The sequence below is a fragment of the Erinaceus europaeus genome, chromosome 2, assembly GCF_950295315.1.
Source record: "Erinaceus europaeus chromosome 2, mEriEur2.1, whole genome shotgun sequence".
NCBI classification, from domain to species: domain Eukaryota; kingdom Metazoa; phylum Chordata; class Mammalia; order Eulipotyphla; family Erinaceidae; genus Erinaceus; species Erinaceus europaeus.
The window spans coordinates 184010432-184027857 of NC_080163.1; the positions used below are offsets into that span (position 1 = coordinate 184010432).

The 17426-nt window shown below is 49.6% G+C and overlaps 1 protein-coding gene across 1 annotated transcript; it reads left to right on the forward strand.

The window, feature by feature from the left end:
• The first annotated feature begins 3894 nt into the window (after positions 1–3894).
• On the forward strand, positions 3895–16973 carry HAUS5 (HAUS augmin like complex subunit 5). The gene is made up of 19 exons (XM_007538681.3): positions 3895–4078; positions 6597–6659; positions 6754–6786; positions 6932–6956; positions 8377–8482; positions 8562–8721; positions 10508–10577; positions 10684–10766; positions 11147–11204; positions 11579–11703; positions 11903–11966; positions 12046–12176; positions 12410–12575; positions 12806–12886; positions 12978–13123; positions 13911–14022; positions 14102–14234; positions 16525–16657; positions 16796–16973. The coding sequence occupies exons 1-19, from the start codon at positions 3924–3926 to the stop codon at positions 16911–16913; spliced, it is 1962 nt and encodes a 653-aa protein (XP_007538743.2). The 5' UTR covers positions 3895–3923; the 3' UTR covers positions 16914–16973.
• Positions 16974–17426: the final 453 nt, after the last annotated feature.

Consider the following 17426-nt stretch of genomic DNA (forward strand, 5'->3'; position numbering starts at 1 on the left):
GCATGATTTTTTAAAAAGCAGGTGCCCATACTAATGTGGTAGGGGAGAAAGGCAGGTCCAGAGGGTAGGAATTCTGCTCTATTTGTAATAAAGCTTCAGGTTCACCCCATGGTGGGTTTCATTGTCCCCCAGAGACATGTGCTCCTTAAGAATCCTGTACCACTTCTTAAGGGCAGTCTTATTCCAGTGGATGCCAGTTTGGGATGTGATCAGATTCTTCTGCTCCCTGAAGGTGTCATTAATATTGTATTTAACTTGGACCTTCTTCCTCAGACAATCGTTGCAAACCAACCTGACCGACCTCGGCTTAGCAGTCACCCGAAGCAGTCTCTTCACCCCAGCTCTGAGCTGGAGATGACGGCCGCCACTGGGAGTCGGAGGCAGACCTTTGTAGAGTATTTTATAGGGGCAACAAGAAGGCTGCTTTGGGAGGGCAGTGAGGGTTTTCTTGGAGCAGATATTATAGAACATGGGGTAGGGGGCCAGAGAGTTCTAGGAGACACAGAGGTAGTGAAAGAATTAGGGGGTGAGGGCAGTGGCACACCAGGATAAGTGCACATATTACCATGTGCAAGGATGGGGTTTGAGCCTCTGCTCCCCACCTGCAGGAGAGATGCTTCACAAGTAGTAAAGCAAGTACTGCAGGTATCTATCTTTCTATCCTCCTCTCTATCTCCCTCTCCCCTCTCAATTTCTCTTTGTCCTATCAAATAAAATAGAGGGAGAAAATGGCTTTCAGGAGCAATGAATTCATAGTACTAGCACCCCAAGGCCCAGCGATAACCCTTGTGGCAAAAAAAAAAAAAAATCAGGAAGATGTCAGAGGGTCAGGGTGGGCCTCAGAGAGTCAATGTGAGAGTTGTAAGGGTGTGAGGCTTAGATCAATGGAGTTTTTGTTTGTTTGTGTTTTATTTTTTGCCAGAGCACTGCTCAGATCTGGCTTATGGTGGTGTGTGGGGGGGGTTGAACCTGGGACCTGGGTGCCTTGGGAATGGGTGTCTGTTTGTATAACCTTTATGCTATCTCCGCTCCCCAGTTTTGTTTTGTTTTGAAGATTTTTTAAAAATATTTATTCCCTTTTTGTTGCCCTTGTTGTTTTATTGTTGTAATTATCATCATTATTGATGTCATCACTGTTGGATAGGACAGAGAGAAATGGAGAGAGGAGAGGAAGACAGAGAGGAGGAGAGAAAGACAGACACCTGCAGACCTGCTTCACCGCTTATGAAGCGACTCCCCTACAGGTGGGGAGCCAGGGGCTCAGACTAGGATCCTTATGCTGGTCCTTGCACTTTGCGCTTTACCCGCTGCGCTACCACCCGACTCCGACTCCCCACTCCCCAGTTTTTTGTTTTTTGTTTTTTGCCACCAAGGTTATCAAAGGGGCTCAGTGCCTGCAAAACAAATCCAGTGGCTATTTTCTTCTCTTTTCTCCCCCTTTCTTTGATTTGATAGGACAGAGAGAAATTGACAGGGGTAGAAGCAGGGGGGATAGAGAGAGACACCAGCCTCACTACTTTTTTTGTGAGGCTTCTCCGCCCCCCTGCAGTTGGGGAATAGGGGCTCTATTCTTGCACATGGTAATGTGTGCGCTCAATACTACTGCCCCACCTCCAATGAAGTCCTTCTTTAGGAGTCAAGGAAAGATGTATTATCATAAAATGGGGTTGGGGTGGGTTCAGAAGGAATGATAAAATCTAGTAGCCAGACTAAGTCATAACTTATTCCCTGCCCCCAGGTCTTTGAAATTTTGCCTTCTAAGCCCCCCAAAGACTACATGTGCCTGTCAATTTTTGCCTGCCTCCTGTGTTTTCCCATCGGCATCATTGCCTTGATCTTCTCTATCCAGGTAGTTATCTACATCCTGCCAATCCTCTCCCCATCCCCTCCCTCTTTTCAGACCCTTACTCAAATCTCCTGGTCTCCCTCTAGTAGTTTAGGCCCCTACCCTGGTCCTTACAACCCCATGACCCACCCACACTCAACAACCCCTTAAGTCCATCTAGTTCTACTCCACCTCTCCTGTCAATCTCAGACAAGGCACAGCAACAAATGTCAGGACCGAGCCTCGGCAGCTGAGACTTCCCACCAAGTCTTCTACATCGCAGTCACAGGGATTGTTTTGGGAAGCCTCGTCATACTCAGCCTCATGATTTACTTCCTAATCGAATTACTTTCTCGGTAACCACTCTCCAATTCATGAACAAAACACCAAATATATGCATATATAGTAGTGTTCCTTACTTGGATTGTTTAAGTATCCATTTGAGCCAAATGGGACAGCTGCGTCTTGATGTCCAGAGTGCCAGATGTCACCACCTGAGCCAATACCTGCAGGCGGTCAATGGGGGAAGAAAGAGGTAGCAGTAGTGTAGGCTGTCCATTGGCCTTGACTTCAAGACCAACCCTGGAATTCTGCCTGGGGTGGGGACTATGGATACAGGCAAAGGCACTGTTTCCCCAGGGCAGTCTCCCCTGTGCACACAGTCATTCTTTGCTACCATCAATCTAGTGAAAACTGTTTAATGGCCTTGACTGTGCTGCCTCACTCTGGGGGCATAGCAGTCACTACTTCAGGTCCAATTCCCCCACCACCACCAACTTACAAACCAGGCTGGAAGACACATACAAACATCACCGGACACGCAGACTCCCTGTGTTTCAAACTGACCAATCCCTGCAGCTTATTTTCTCATTGTCTTAATATTTTATTTTTAATAAGAGAGAGGAGAGAGAAAGACACAGAGAGAAAGAATAGAACACTGCTCCGTTCTTGTTTGTGATGGTGCTGGGGGTTGAACCTGGGGATCTCTAAGCCTTGGGTATGAAAGGTTTTTTTGTTTGTTTGTTTGTTTGTTTGTTTGTTTTAACCAGAGCACTACTCGGCTCTGGCTTATGGTGGTGCAGGGGATTGAACCTGGGACTTTGGATAACCATCTGCATAACCATTATGCTATCTACCCCTGCCTTTTTTTTTTTCTAGAGCACTGCTTAACTCTGGCTTATGGTGGTGCTGGGGATTGTATCTGGGACCTCCAAGCCTCGGGTTTGGAAGTCTTTTTGCATTAACTGTTATGCTGTCTCCCCAGCCCTGAAAGCCTTTTACATAATCACTATGCTGTCTCTCCAATCCTGCAGTTCTTTTTTCTTTTTTTTTTTTTTTTTTTTGCAGAATTTTATTGTATTTTATTACTTGATTTTATCTATTCATTCATTTATTGGATAGAGACAGAGAGAAACTGAAATGGAAGGAAGACACAGAAAGTAAGGATGAGAGAGAGAAACACTTGTAGCACTGCTTCACCACTTGTGAAGTTTCCCCCTTGCAGGTGTGGGGGGGCGGGGATTGGAACCAAGGTTCTTGCACAGTTAACATGTGCGCTCAGTCGAGTGCGCCACCACCTGGATCCTCTGCAGTTTATTTTCTATCCCAGCCTGCGATGTGTCTTGTCCCCTGAACTGTGAGCTCTGTGGTGTTAAGACGGGGGTTCTCCAGCTCCGGGGCGTTTTCTGAATGTTATGGATGGTGAGAACAAACGAATACTTAGAAGAAAGCTTCCCAGGAAGATGTTGGGACCTTGTCGTGCCTTCTATCCCTTCGTTTGGACCTGAGAATGCCCGTATTTCTAAAATCAGAAAGTAGTAAGCCTGACAGCTCCTCGCCTGGTTCCAGCCCTCCCAGGAAGAAAGTTTTACTTTGTCCAGAAAGTTAAGGGGGATTCTAGGGGCCCTTCGTCACGTAGGGGATAGCTGATAATAAGTAGGAGGACCGCGGGATGCTCGCGGGGTCCATCGCTCTCCACGTCCCTTTCATTTCACCCAATTGCCAAGGTCCCAAAGGAGCTAGACTGACAGTTCGGAAACCGCAGAGCCGGAAATCCACAGTCTGCCAGGCAACTAGTGATGTCACTGACGGCGCGCTCATGACGTCAGAAGCGGGAGACGAGTTTGAATGGGTTGCGGGAGGAGCCAGCGCTGTCATGGAGTTAGCTCAGCAAGTGCGGAAGCTGGGTCTCTGGGCGGCCGAAGAGATGGGGCTACCCGCGGCGGTCCGACCCCCGGAATCGACGCTGCGCAGGTGAGAGCCGCTCGAGGAATGAGGCCCCTCGGCCCGGGAAGTCTCTCCTCCCTCCCTCCCTGAGGACGCGCCTTTCTCCCCCGCCGCCCCAAAGACAATGAATCCTGAACCCCCTTTCCCTAGGAACAGGATGTTTAGAGAGGCGGCTAGATTGAGTGGGAGCCTCCTGACGGTGACCCCTGCAATCCAGAAGCCGTCCCTAGCGTTAATAATGGGTTAATAAAACCCCTGGCCCGCAGGAAAATAGCATCTCCAGAGTGACTGTGTACCTACCCCTCCACCCATACCCACCCCAAGCAAACGGTGTGGACACTCCATAGTCCGCAGAGACCCCTCCTGTTAGGGACTGAAGCTCAAGGACTGATGACCCCCATCTGGAAGTGAGAGAGCATTTTCCGACAGCATAGCCCCCACCTGGAGATGACACGACCAGGAAATGGGAACGTCTACCAAGTTGTGTAGAATACCTTCACACCATACCCAGTGAGAGGTCTAACGCTCTCAGAGATTCAGACTCCCACTTTTTCTCACTCTTTTTTTGTTATTAGTGATTTTATAACGATTGACAAGACTGTGGGATAAGAGGGGTACAGTTCCATACCATGGAAGGTTCCCTTTTTTTTTTTTTTTTTTTTACCAGAGCACTGCTCAGCTCTGGCTTGTGGTGCAGGGGATTGAACCTGGGACTTTTGGAGCCTCAGGCATGAGAGTCTGTTTCCATAACCATTATGCCATCTACCCACCCCACCCCAAGTTCTCTATTCTTTATCTGTCTCGGAGTATGGACCAAAGATCTTTATGGGATGCAGAAGGTGGGAGGTTTGGCTTCTGTAATTTCTTCTATGTTGGGCATTGACAGGTCAATCCATACCCCCAGCCCATTTCTGTCTTTCCCTAGTGGGGTAGGACTCCGGGAAGGTGGTGTTCCAGGACACATTGGTGAGGTCATCTGCCCAGGGAAGTCAGGTTGGTGTCATGGTAGCATCTACAACTTGGTGGCTGAAAAAGCATTAAGATATAAAGCAGAACAAACTGTTAGGAATAAGGAACCTAAAGGTAAGAGTATAGCAGATGAAATTTAGGGTCTTCGTGTTGGAAAAAGCTAGGGTGTCTAATTTAGGTTTATCCCAAGGGGCCCATGACTTTACTAGTTTTTGCCTGAGCCTGACAGCTAACATGCAGGTGGGCTAAGAGTATTGTTTGGGAAGATGATGTCAGAATTGAGAATAGGACTAGAAAGCTGGATCAGGGCAGATAGAAGCTCCCAAATATGGGAGCAGACCCCCCACTTTTACCCATAAAGTGAAATCGTTCATTTTGGAAGGTGCCTGCTTTGTCATGTGCTTGGCTTAGATTCCAGCTCAGCCCCCATTACACTGGGGAATGCTTTGGTGCTGTTGTGTCTCACTTTCTGTTTCTCTCATCTAAAAAAGTCAATCCATTTTTTAAAAAACATTTATTCCCTTTTGTTGCCCTTGTTGTTTTTGTTATTGTTGTAGTTATTATAGTTGTTGATGTTGTTGTTGTTGGATAGGACAGAGAGAAATGGAGAGAGGGGGAGAGAAAGTTAGACACCTGCAGACCTGCTTCACCACCTGTGAAGCGACTCCCCTGCAGGTGGGGAGCCGGGGTCTGGAACCGGGATCCTTACGCTGGTCCTTGCGCCTGGTGCCACCTGTGCTTAACCCGCCGCGCTACCACACGACTCCCCAGTTTTTTTTAAACAAGTGATAATGCAGTTTTTTTTAACCAACAACAGCTTAAAACATAGTGGGGGAGGGGAGCAGTGGCTCACCAGGTTAAGCACACATAGTACTAACACCTAGTCAAGCATATGTGTGGCTACCAGGACCGCTTACAAGTAAGCAGCATGTGCTACAAGATTTCCTTTTATCCAAAAATAGTACTAAGTACAAGGATCCAGGTTCAAGCCTCCAGCTCCCCACCTGCAGGGGGGTTGCTTCACAAACATCAAAGCAGCTCTGCAGGTGTCTGTCTATCTGTCTCTCTCTCTCTCTCTCTCTCTCCCTCCCTCCCCCCCCTCCTCTCTCAATTTCTCTGTCCTATCCAATAAAATGGGAAAAAATGGCCCCCAGGAGCGGTAGATGCATAGTGCTGGCACCGAGCCCCAGCAATAACTCTAGAGGGAAAATAAATAAATAAATATTTTAAAACTTAGGTAGAGGGGCTGAGTGTGGCTGCATCTAGTTGAGCATACATGTTACAATGCTCAAAGACTGAGGTTTGAGGCCTCGGTCCCCACCTGCAGAGGGAAAGCTTTGGAAGTAGTGAAGCAGTGTTGCAGCTGTCTCTCTATCATCCCCTTTCCTCTTGACTTCTGGCTGTCTCTATACAATTAAAAATAATTAAAAAACCAAAGTATAGATGCTCACTTTGTCGCCTCCCCCCCCCCCCCCACGAAAGGCAAATTCCCTAGAAAAGGCCTTCCTCATCACTACCTGTGAATAAGCCTCCTTCACACTGTGATATCCCAGGCCTGACCTTTCTGTCCCCACAGGCTGTGTCTGGGCCAGGGTGCTGACATCTGGGCCTATGTCTTGCAACATGTCCACAGCCAGAGGTGAGCCGGGTGGTGGCAGGGAGACAGCAGCAGAGGGAGGGGACTCAGGCAAGTTCTACCATGACTCCTCTTCCCTCCTACTTCTCCACTGTAGGAATGTCAAGAAGGTCCGGGGGAACCTACTCTGGTAACATCCCAAGTTATTGCTTCCTCTCTTCCCTTACTCCATCCAGCCCTGTCCCCGCCCACACCCACAGCATCCCACTTCCCAGCCATCCCCCCGCCCCCTGAAAGCCTCTCTGTTATCCCTGACTCTGCCCTCATTTCCTCAGGTATGGTTACCAGGACCGCTCACAGGTAAGTAGCATGTGCTACAAGATTTCCTTTTATCCAAAAATAAGACTTACAGGTCTTGGGGAGGTTGGTGGCATATCTGGTTGAGCACACATTACAATACGCAAAGACCCAGGTTTGAGCCCTGGTCCCCACCTGCTGGGGGAAAGCTTTGCAAGTGGTGAAGCAGTGCTACAGGTGTCTCTCTGTGTCTCTCCCTCTCTATCTCCCCCTTCCCTTTCAATTTTTGGCTGTCTCTATCCAATTAATAAAGATAATAAAAAATTTTTTTAAATAAAAAGGACTGTGGTCCGGGAGGTGGCACATTGGCTAAGGTACTAGACTCTCAGGCATGAGGTCCCAAGTTCAATCCCTGGCAGCACATGTAGATGTAGACATCACAGAGTGATGTCTGGTTCTTTCTCTCTCTCCTATCTTTCTCATTAATAAATAAATAAAATCTTTTTTAAAAAATTTAAAAAATAAAAAGGACTTACAGATCTTCATTAAGTCCAGCCTTGTTGCTGAGTGACTCTAGGGGCACTTGAATCACAAAATGGCCCTGATCCCTGAATTCACAGGGGCCTCTAGTCCAGAGAGAGACAGGCATGAGCTAGGAATTTGGGGAAGATGGGGAGGACATTGATATGAGGCATGGTAGCTGTTGAAGGGAATGAGAGAAGGGATGGATTTGGGAGAGATGCTGAAATCAATTTGGATCCTGTTTGCTGCAGGAAACTAGGTGACATCTAAAGGGAGACTCTCAGGAGGCCTTGGGGTTCCTCAATGTGGGTCTCAGCTGGAGATGACACCACCACTGGGACAGAGATGTGGCATCATTGGTGCAGAGGCAGGAACTGAGTTGGAAGGACAAATGAGTCAAAACTAAGAAAAGGGAGGAAGAAAGGGCCAGATTTGTAAATGAGTATTCTTCTGGGCCTAGAGGCTCAGACACAGAAACTGCTTAAGAAAGAAAAAGAGGGAGTCGGGCTGTAGCGCAGCGGGTTTAGCGCAGGTGGCGCAAAGCACAAGGACCGGCATAAGGATCCCGGTTCGAACCCCGGCTCCCCACCTGCAGGGGAGTCGCTTCACAGGCGGTGAAGCAGGTCTGCAGGTGTCTATCTTTCTCTCCTCCTCTCTGTCTTCCCCTCCTCTCTCCATTTCTCTCTGTCCTATCCAACAACAACGACAACAACAATAATTACAACAATAAAACAACAAGGGCAACAAAAGGGAATAAATAAATAAAATAAAATAATAAAAGAAAGAAAAAGAAAAGGGGAGAGAGAGGGAGAGACAGAGAGACAGATACTGCTAAGGAAAACTTTACTGCCACCCCACATCCCAGCCAGGTGAGGAGACTGATGCTTCACGAAGGGCAGTCAGGTCACACCAATCCCCAACAAGTACACCTTGCACACCTTACTCTCTCTGCTCTCACCAGGTCTCTCAGAAGTTGGAACTGAAAGCAACCATTGCCCGGCTGAGGGCAGAGATCCAGGAGTTAGACCAGAGCCTGGAGCTGATGGACCAAGAGACTGAGACTCAAGGTGACCTGTGGGGCTGGGCAGATGGGCAGCAGGATGGGAGTAGAGGGGGTGCTTATGGCCATTCCTGTCCCTCCTTCAGACATGGCCATGGGGCAGATGCTACAGAAAATACAAGACACCCAGCGTCATGCTCTCCTTCTCCAGGCCCAAGCAAAGACCATCCAAAGAGAGCAGCGAGGGCTTCAGGAGCCCACACAACGACTGCAGAATCAGCTCAGGCGCCTTGAGGACATAGAGAGGTGGGCTTATTCAGATGGGCTAGTGACCAGCCCACACCAGGTCACAAGGACAGACATTCTCCTGCTCTGCTCTGACCCTTTCTTGGTTTCTAGAATTATTATACTCCACCTCTACCTCCTTCTCCTCCCCCTTGCCCTCCCCCTCCTCTTCTCTGTCCTCCTCCCTACTACTCCCTACACATTCTCCTCCACCTTTTTCCAGAGCACTGCACAGCTTTGGCTTCTGGTGGTGCTGGGGATTGAACCTGGGACTTTATAGTCTCAGGCATGAGAGTTTCTTTCCATAACTATTATGCTATCTACCCCACTGTTTTCCAGAATGGCAAAGTCCCCTCCGTAGGAATTAAAGTCTGTGAAATCAGGAGGTCTTATTTCAGTGGTCTGTATTCCCAGAACCTAGGATAGTGCCAGTGGACTATCTAGAACACCAGTGCTAGAGAATAGTAAACAGGATTTCCTTGCCATGAGCACCTAAGAAACAAGAAAACTCGGGAAACGGGTGGTAGCACAGCAGGTTAAGCGCATGTGGCTCGAAGCACAAGGACCGGTGTGAGGATCCCGGTTCGAGCCTCCAGCTCCCCACCTGCAGGGGAGTCACTTCACAGGTAGTGAAGCAGGTCTGCAGGTGTCTATCTTTCTCTCCCCCTCTCTGTCTTCCCCTCCTCTCTCCATTTCTCTCTGTCCTATCTAACAACGACAACATCATAACAACTACAACAACAATAAAAAACAACAAGGGCAACAAAAAGGAAAAAATAAATAACTATTTAAAAAAATTTAAAAAGAAACAAGAAAACCCATACTTTCAGGTAGAGGTCAGTGAAGCAAAGGTGATATGACAAGCAGAGAGGTAAATGCCACTCTAAAAGGGATGGTTAAAGGAGGCCTTTCTGCTGAAGTGACATTGGAGTTGGAAGAAGAATTTCTGCACAGGCATGTAGGATGAACAACCAAGTGCAGGCAAGCGACAAAGTGCAAGGCAGTATGGTTGGAGAGAAGGACAGAGCACCCATCACAAATGCACTGACTCATTCTCTGAGGCTGGCCTCCTGCCCTAACTTGACCACTTCCAGCTATATGATCTTTTTGTGTGTGTGCCTCATTTTCTAAGCTCTAGAGAGTAGTCATCATATTAATTTTGAGTTTTGAGTAGAACAGTGACATGGCCCACCCAAGAGGGGTGTGTGTGTGTGTGTGTGTGTGTGTATGTGTGTGTGTGTTTTACCAGAGCACTACTCAACTCTGGCTTATGGTGATTCCATGAACTGAACCTGGGTCCTCAGAGTCCTAGGCATGAAAGTCTTTGGCAGAACCATTTTTCTATTTCCCCACCCCGTACCTACCCAAGGCTTTAATTAATTAAGGAGTATTAATTTAATTAATTCAGGAATATTAACTACTGAATGGATAATGAGCATATGGAGAGCAGTTAGGAATTGAATGCACTCTCGAGGGCGGGGGAGACAGCATAATGGTTATGCAAACAGACTCTCATGCCTAAGGCTCCTAAATCCCAGGTTCAATCCCCCGCACCACCATAAGCCTGAGCTGAGCAGTGCTCTGGTGTTTCCCTCTCTCTCTCTCTGCATCTCTCTCAAAAATAAAATTAATAAAAAAAAAAAAAAGAAAGGAATTGAATGCACTCTCAAGCCAGAAGATGACAGTGATCTCATATTTGGAGGTGGCTCCTACATTCCAGACTAGCCATGCTAGCAGGAAGGGACAGGTATCTATTCTCCCAGCTCCCTTCCAGGGACCCTAGCTCCTATTCCATCCCCATCGCCAGGAAGAATAAAGTGGACATAACCTTTGGACCCTTGACATCATCAGCTCTGGGCCTGGAGCCTATGGTCCTGGTAAGTCCTGAGCCATGGGAGTGGTGGTGGCAGGGGTGGGAGTGGGAGAGAGTTTGGTATCAGCTGGATCTCCGGTCCCCTTCTTACCCTATCCTCTTCTTCCCAGAATAATGTTAAAACAGCTTGTACCCTCCGAACCCAGTTCCTGCAGAAACTCCTGATTCCTCAGACCAAGGGAAACAGTATCTTGTGAGTGTCTTCTCCCCACCCCACCCCCTTCCAGTGCCCCCAGAGAGTCTGCAAAGAGCCTACACTTTGAGGGGAGTTACCTGTCTGTAAATTCTTCAAGACACTGAGCCTCTGGGCTCTGTCTCCCAAGCTGGGAAAAATGTTCAATGACAGTGATGATGTAGGTGAGAAGCCTGAGAGACCCTATGCACCCAGAGCACAGGCTTTGCCCCACAAAGGAGATGGGAAGACTAGGTTCCTGGTGAGAAGACGTAGCCAGGGTACAGGACCCTGCAGCATATGTGAAAGATCCCAAGACCAGATCTAACAGGAATCAGTGGAGCTTGGTTTCCACATCTGTAAAATCTGTAACTTTCTCTTTCTTTCTCCCAACCCTGAAGGGCCTTTCAAGATGACTACTTTGGAGCTTCCTACCAGCAGTGGCTAAGCTCAGTGGAGGTAAAGGGAGCTTAATCGAGCCTTGGGGTGCTAAGGGCCTACATTTAAAGGAAAGGAGGGAGTAAGGATAGATAGCATAATGGTTATACAAAGAGACTTTCATGCCTGAGGCTCCAAAATCCTAGGTTCAGTCCCTTGCAGCACCATAAGCCAGAGCTGAGCAGTGCTCTTGTGGGGGGAAGAAAAATAAAACCAGAGCATGACTGTGGCACATGCCATGCTAAGGACCAAACTCAAGACCTCATGTATGAGAGTCCAACACGTGATCCAATCCAATGTGCCACCTCCTAGGCCTCAAGGACCTAACTCCTGATCCCCCCCACCATCCCCATGGGGTCCCAATACTCAGCTCTGACTCCCTCTCCCTCCACCAGACGCTGCTGACAGACCACCCTCCAGGCCACATCCTGGCTGCCCTGGAACACCTGGCTGCAGAGCGAGAGGAAGAGATCCGCTCCCTTTGTAGCCCAGATGCACCCCAAGATACAGAGATAACCAGGTGTGGGGTGGAGCACTCACACCAACAAGGTGGCTGTCTGGTGGGCTGGGACAAGCTAGAACGAGGGACAGTGTCCTGCCAATGAGGGTGAAACAGAAATCTCATGACCAATCTAGAAGGTGGGCCAACACCAGCTACCCTGAAGGGCCCAGGCACAGGGAAGTGGTTCCTCCCTCAGCAGCTCTGTCTCTACCACCAGGTCCCAGGCAGCGGACCAGTCAGACAGCAGCCAGCCCCTGCCATCCATGTCACATCTCATCCAGGTGACCCCCAGGCTCCCTCCCTAGAACCCCACCCCCAGGGACCATGCCCTCCCTCCTGACTTTGCACCCCCTGTCCCAGGAGGGCTGGCGAGCTGTGGGAGCACTAGTCACCCAGAGGGGCCCCCTCCTGAAGGAGCATCAAATCCTGGCCCAGCGCCTCCAGGACCTGATGGAGGAGGTGGAGAGATGTCCCCTGGGGTCCAGGGAGAGGTGAGGGGACTCCCTCTGCAGAAGTCTGTAGGCTATCTCTCCCCCAAGCATCTCAAGTATTTGCTCTGGCGGCCCCTCTCTGCCTCCCTACTTTCCTGATTCCTTTCCCCATGTTTATAGCTCCTTGTGCCACCTTGCAGATCTGACTTCCTCCCTCAAGTCTGTCTAAGTCTGACAAAATCTCCCCCCTCCCCTGCCCCATTCCTGGCTTTCCATCTTTTCTGCTTATGCAGCAAGCAGGTACTGATCCTGGGGCTGCGGAACTCTGGCCTGTGGGCAGAGCTCAAGGCCCTTCGAGCCCAGAGTCAGGAGCTGGAGGAGGCTGCAGGGCAGCAGCAGCTTCTACTGAGGGAGCTTCAGGCCAAACAGCAGCGGATCCTGCAGTGGCGCCAGCTGGTGGTGAGAGGCAGGGCCTCCTGAGGAAGTGGCAGGGCCTGGTGGAGGGTCAGAATGATGGCTGAGAACCTGTTGGTCCAGGCCTGGGCCTCCTGGGAGGGGTGTGGGGGGAGGCATGTAGGGAAGGGAGTCCAGAAGTGGGGAGGACCCCAGGGTGTGAATACCAAGAAGAAGCCGGTCCTGGGAGGTGGAAAGGAAAAGCAGCCCATCTCCATGGCCTCCTGAATCACCAGGAGGAGACTCAGGACCAGATCCGTCTGCTCATCAAGAGCAACTCAGCCAGCAAGACGCGCCTGTGCAGGAGCCCTGAAGAGGTGAGACTGGACTTAGGATGAGTTCTGGGTAGCACCTGACCTCCTTGAGCAGGAGGTGGGTGACCCTCCCGTCACTTTCCTTCCCCAATAGGTACTGGCTCTGATTCAGAGGAAACTGGTCCCCGTGTCAGAGGCAGTGGCATCACAGAACCAGGAGCTGCTTCAATGTCTGGAGACAGAAGCCCAGCATCTCTCCCACCTGCTGCCGGGCACCCTGCTGAAGCACAGGCCTGGAGAGTGAGAAAGGGACCATCTATACCCCCTCCAGCAGATGACTGTTACTGTCTGGGCCCAACCCAAAAGAATAATTGCAGAGCAGGGAGCTAGCATAATGATTATGCAAAAAGTTCTCATGCCTGAGGCTCCAAGGTCCCAGGCTCAGTCCCCAGAAACAACAAAAGCCAGAGCTGAGCAGTGCTTTGGTTAAATTTTTTATTTGTTTATTTATTTTTGCCTCCATGGTTATTGCTGGGGCTCAGTGCCAGCACTACAAATCCACTGTTCTTAGGGGCCTTTTTTTTTTTTTAATGTTATTGGATAGGACAGAGAAAAATTGAGAGGGGAGGGAGAGATAGAGTGAGAAGGATAGACATCTGCAGACCTGCTGCACTGTGAAGCAACCCCCCTGTAGGTGGAAGCTGGGGGCTCAAACCAGGATCCTTGTGTGGGTCCTTATGCTTAACCAGGTGCACCACCACCCAACCCCCTAAAATTTTTTTAAATAAATAATTCCTGGGTAGGGGAGGTATCATAATGGTTATACACAAAGACTCTCATGCCTGAGGCCTTGAAGTCCTAGCTTCAACCCCCCCATACCACCCCACACACCATAAGCCCGAGCCGAGCAGTGCTCTGATAAATAATCCTCAAAAGGATAATCCCAGACCTCTAGTGTTCCTATGTGGCTAGCTCTCACTCTCAGACCCTCAGTCACACTCTGAGAACTCCATGGTCCAAGTTCCCAGGCTGGCAGAGCCCACCTGTCAGTGCCCCCCCCCATACCTAACATAACCTCTTTTCACAGGCTGCAGCCCCTGCCCAGGTTCCTACCATCCATCCACCAGCTGCACCCTACATCCCCAACGGGCCCCGGCCTCATAGAGATCAGCCACATACTGGGGCTGCCCACGGGAAAGGTGAGAACCTGTTCTAGAGGACCTGTCCTCCTCTGCTCCCAGCCTGGTATGACCAGCCCAGCCCTCTTCCTCCCTCCAGGCCCCAGAGCTGCTCCTCCCGGTGGCCACCTCTCTTCGCCAGGATCTTCTGTTCCTCCAGGACCAATATAATCTCCAGTGTTGGCATCTGCTCCACATGAAGGCCAGCCTTCCTCAGGGACCATCCACCCAGGGTAGGCCTGTCCCGCTCCCACAGCCGTCATCTCTGCCCACACCCAGAAACTAGGGCCTCAGACAGTCACAGCTTGCCACTCAGGCCCACTTTTTTATTCAATTAGAGAGATAGCGACAAAGGGAGAGACACCAAAGTACCAGAGTTTGCCCTGGTCCCAGGGCACCTCCCATGCACTTGGCCCAGGTTTGAGCCTCCCAGCATACCACCTGAGAGCATTGCAGCACTGGGGGAAGCTTTGGTACTATTGATGTCTTCCCCTCCTCTTTCTCAGCCTCTATCTGTCTGTCTCATTCTATCTAGAAAAAAAAAAAATCCGCTCCAAGAGGTGAAATCTGGTATGCTTTTTTTTTAATATATTTACGTACTTCCCTTTTGTTGCCCTTGTTTTTTTTACTGTTGTAGTTTTTATTGTTGTTGTTATTGATATTGTTGTTGTTGGATAGGATAGAGAGGAAGGGAAGACAGAGGGGGAGAGAAAGACACACACCTGCAGACCTGCTTCACCACCTGTGAAGCTACTCCCCTGCAGGTGGGGAGCTGGGAGCTCGAACCGGGATTCTTATGCCGGTCCTTGCGCTTTGTGCCATGTGCGCTTAACCCGCTGCGCTACCGCCCGACTCCCCTCTGGTATGCTTTTTACATAACCGTTACACTGTCTCCCTGGTCCCAGGAGTCATCCTTGGTTTCTCCCTGCTAAGGCCCCACCACCAATCTGTCAGCAAGCCCTGTGGCTCAGATAATTCCACCTGACTTCAAGAATAGCTGGGAAAAGGAGATGTGTCCTGTGTAACATCACAAGGCAAAGATGGGACAGAACCTGAACTCAGGTCCAATAGGCTGATCTGCATTGTCCCTCAGCTGGGCCCATTATGACTCATTGTTAAAGAAGTAGACCCTGGGGGCCAGGCGGTGGCGCACCTGGTTAAGTACACACACTACACTGCAAGGATCTGGGTTCAAGCCCCTAGTCCCCCACCTGCAGGGGGAAAGTTCACAAGTGGTGAAGCAGGGCTGCAGGTGTCTCTCGCTCCCTATCTCCCCTTCCCCTCTCAATTTCTCTGTCTCTATACAATAATAAGTAAAAATATTAAGAAAAACAGGGAGTCAGTTAGCACAGCGGGCTAAGTGCAGGTAGCGCAAAGCACAAGGACTGGCGTAAGGATCCCGTTTCGAGCCCCCGGCTCCCCACCTGCAGGAAAGTCGCTTCACAGGCGGTGAAGCAGGTCTGCAGGTGTGTCTTTCTCTCCCCTCTCTGTCTTCCCCTCCTCTCTCCATATTTCTCTGTCCTATCCAACAAGGATGACATCAATAACAACAATAATAACTAAAACAATAAAACAACAGGGGCAACAAAAGGGAATAAATAAATATTTAAAGAAAGGAGAAAAACAAATTGTAAAAATATTTTTTAGTGGTCCAGGAGGTGGCATAGTGGATAAAACATTGAACGCTCAAGTGTGAGGTCCTGAGTTCAATCACGGCAGCACATGTACCAGAGTGATGTCTGGTTCTTTCTCTCTCCTATCTGCTTCGTGAATAAATAAATAAAGTACTTTTTTTAAATGTTTTAAATTAAATAAATAAATAAGGAAGTAGACCCTATCACTGTTCTCAGAGGAAACTAGGGTGAAAGACTGCAGCAGTGAGGATGCCAGGAAGGGCTTGTAAGAGTAAAGATGGTGTCTGAGGTGGCTGTAAGTAGGTAGGGGATTAGATGAGGCTTTGACTTGGATTAGTGTCTTTTTGAATTTTTTTAAAATATTTTATTTTTGTTATGTCCCAAACCATAAAATTTATGGGTTAATGATAAGGAAAGAGAGAAATAAATGCATATGCATGACCAGGTATTGAACTCAGGGCCTCAGGCTTGAGAGTCTGACACTTCATCCACTGGGCTGCCAGAGGCCACTTAATAAAAACACCTAAGTACTAAACTAATGAGCTTGGACTCTGTCTTGGGGGCCATTGGGGAATCTTGGAGGGTCCCAAGCAGAAGGAGGAGATGAGTTTTAGGCTTCATGAAGACAAGTCTAAGTGCCATGTGGGAAGTGAGCCGGAGCAGGAAGCTGGAGCCTGGTAAGAAGGATGAGGGAGCTGAGGAGTGGGCTGTGGAGACTGCTAGTGTGTCAGCAGGAGGGTTGAAGTCATCCAGGATGTGGCTTGGGGTACAGTGGGCACAGGATAGGATTGGGAAAAAGCTGAGGTCATAGGTGAGTGGAGACCAGGTGCCTCATCGATTTCAAGGCACCAAAGGACTCAGTGCTGCCTCCTGGGTTTCTTACCTGCAGAGCTGCTGCAGCTCCGAGCATCCCAGGAAAAGAAGCAGAAGGAGAATCTGGGACAGGCCCTGAAGCAGCTGGAGACCCAGCTGAAACAAGCACTGGAGCACATCCCCAAGCTGCAGGGGACTGTGGGGGACTGGTGAGAGGGGATATGATAGCAGAAGGGAGTGAGCTGGGAGTAGAGGCAGGGGGCTGGTGACAAGCAGGCAGTGGTGTTGGGGAGTCCAGTGAGGCCTGGAGGTCTGGGCCTTCCTCTGACACATTCTCCCATCCCCAGGTGGGAGCAGCCTGGCCAGGTCGCCCTCTCTGGGGAACTCTGTCACGGCCTGTCCCTGTCCCAGTGGAAGTTGCGCTGGATCCAGGCCCAAGGCGCTCTGCAGCAACTGTGTAGATGAAGAGGAGTCAAGAGCTTCACACTGGTTCACCCCAACACTACCCACCATACACACACACACACACACACACACACACACACACACACACACACACGACCTTTGGAATGAAGCACCACCTGACTCAGCTGAATGTGTCAGCCCATTATCTCTGCCCACTCTGGCATCCATAACCTGGTCCTTCAACTGCCTCATCCCTATCCTTTCAGTCCATCAAAGCCAGAGAACGGGAGCGCTCTGCACCCCATGCCAGAGGCCCCTGAGATACTCCATCACTCACCCTCAGCAAGAAACCATAGAGCACCCGCTCTAGTCACTGAGAAGCTGACACTTGAGCAGAGTGACATTCTAGGACAGGAAAACAGGTTTCCAGCAAGATAAGTAAACAAAACACATATAATGTGTTGGGAGGTCAGTGTGGCAAAAAATCAAGAGGTAGGCTTTTAAATAGAAGATTATGGGTAGGGTAGATAGCATAATGGTTTTGTGAACTCTCATGCCTGAGGCTCCAAGGTC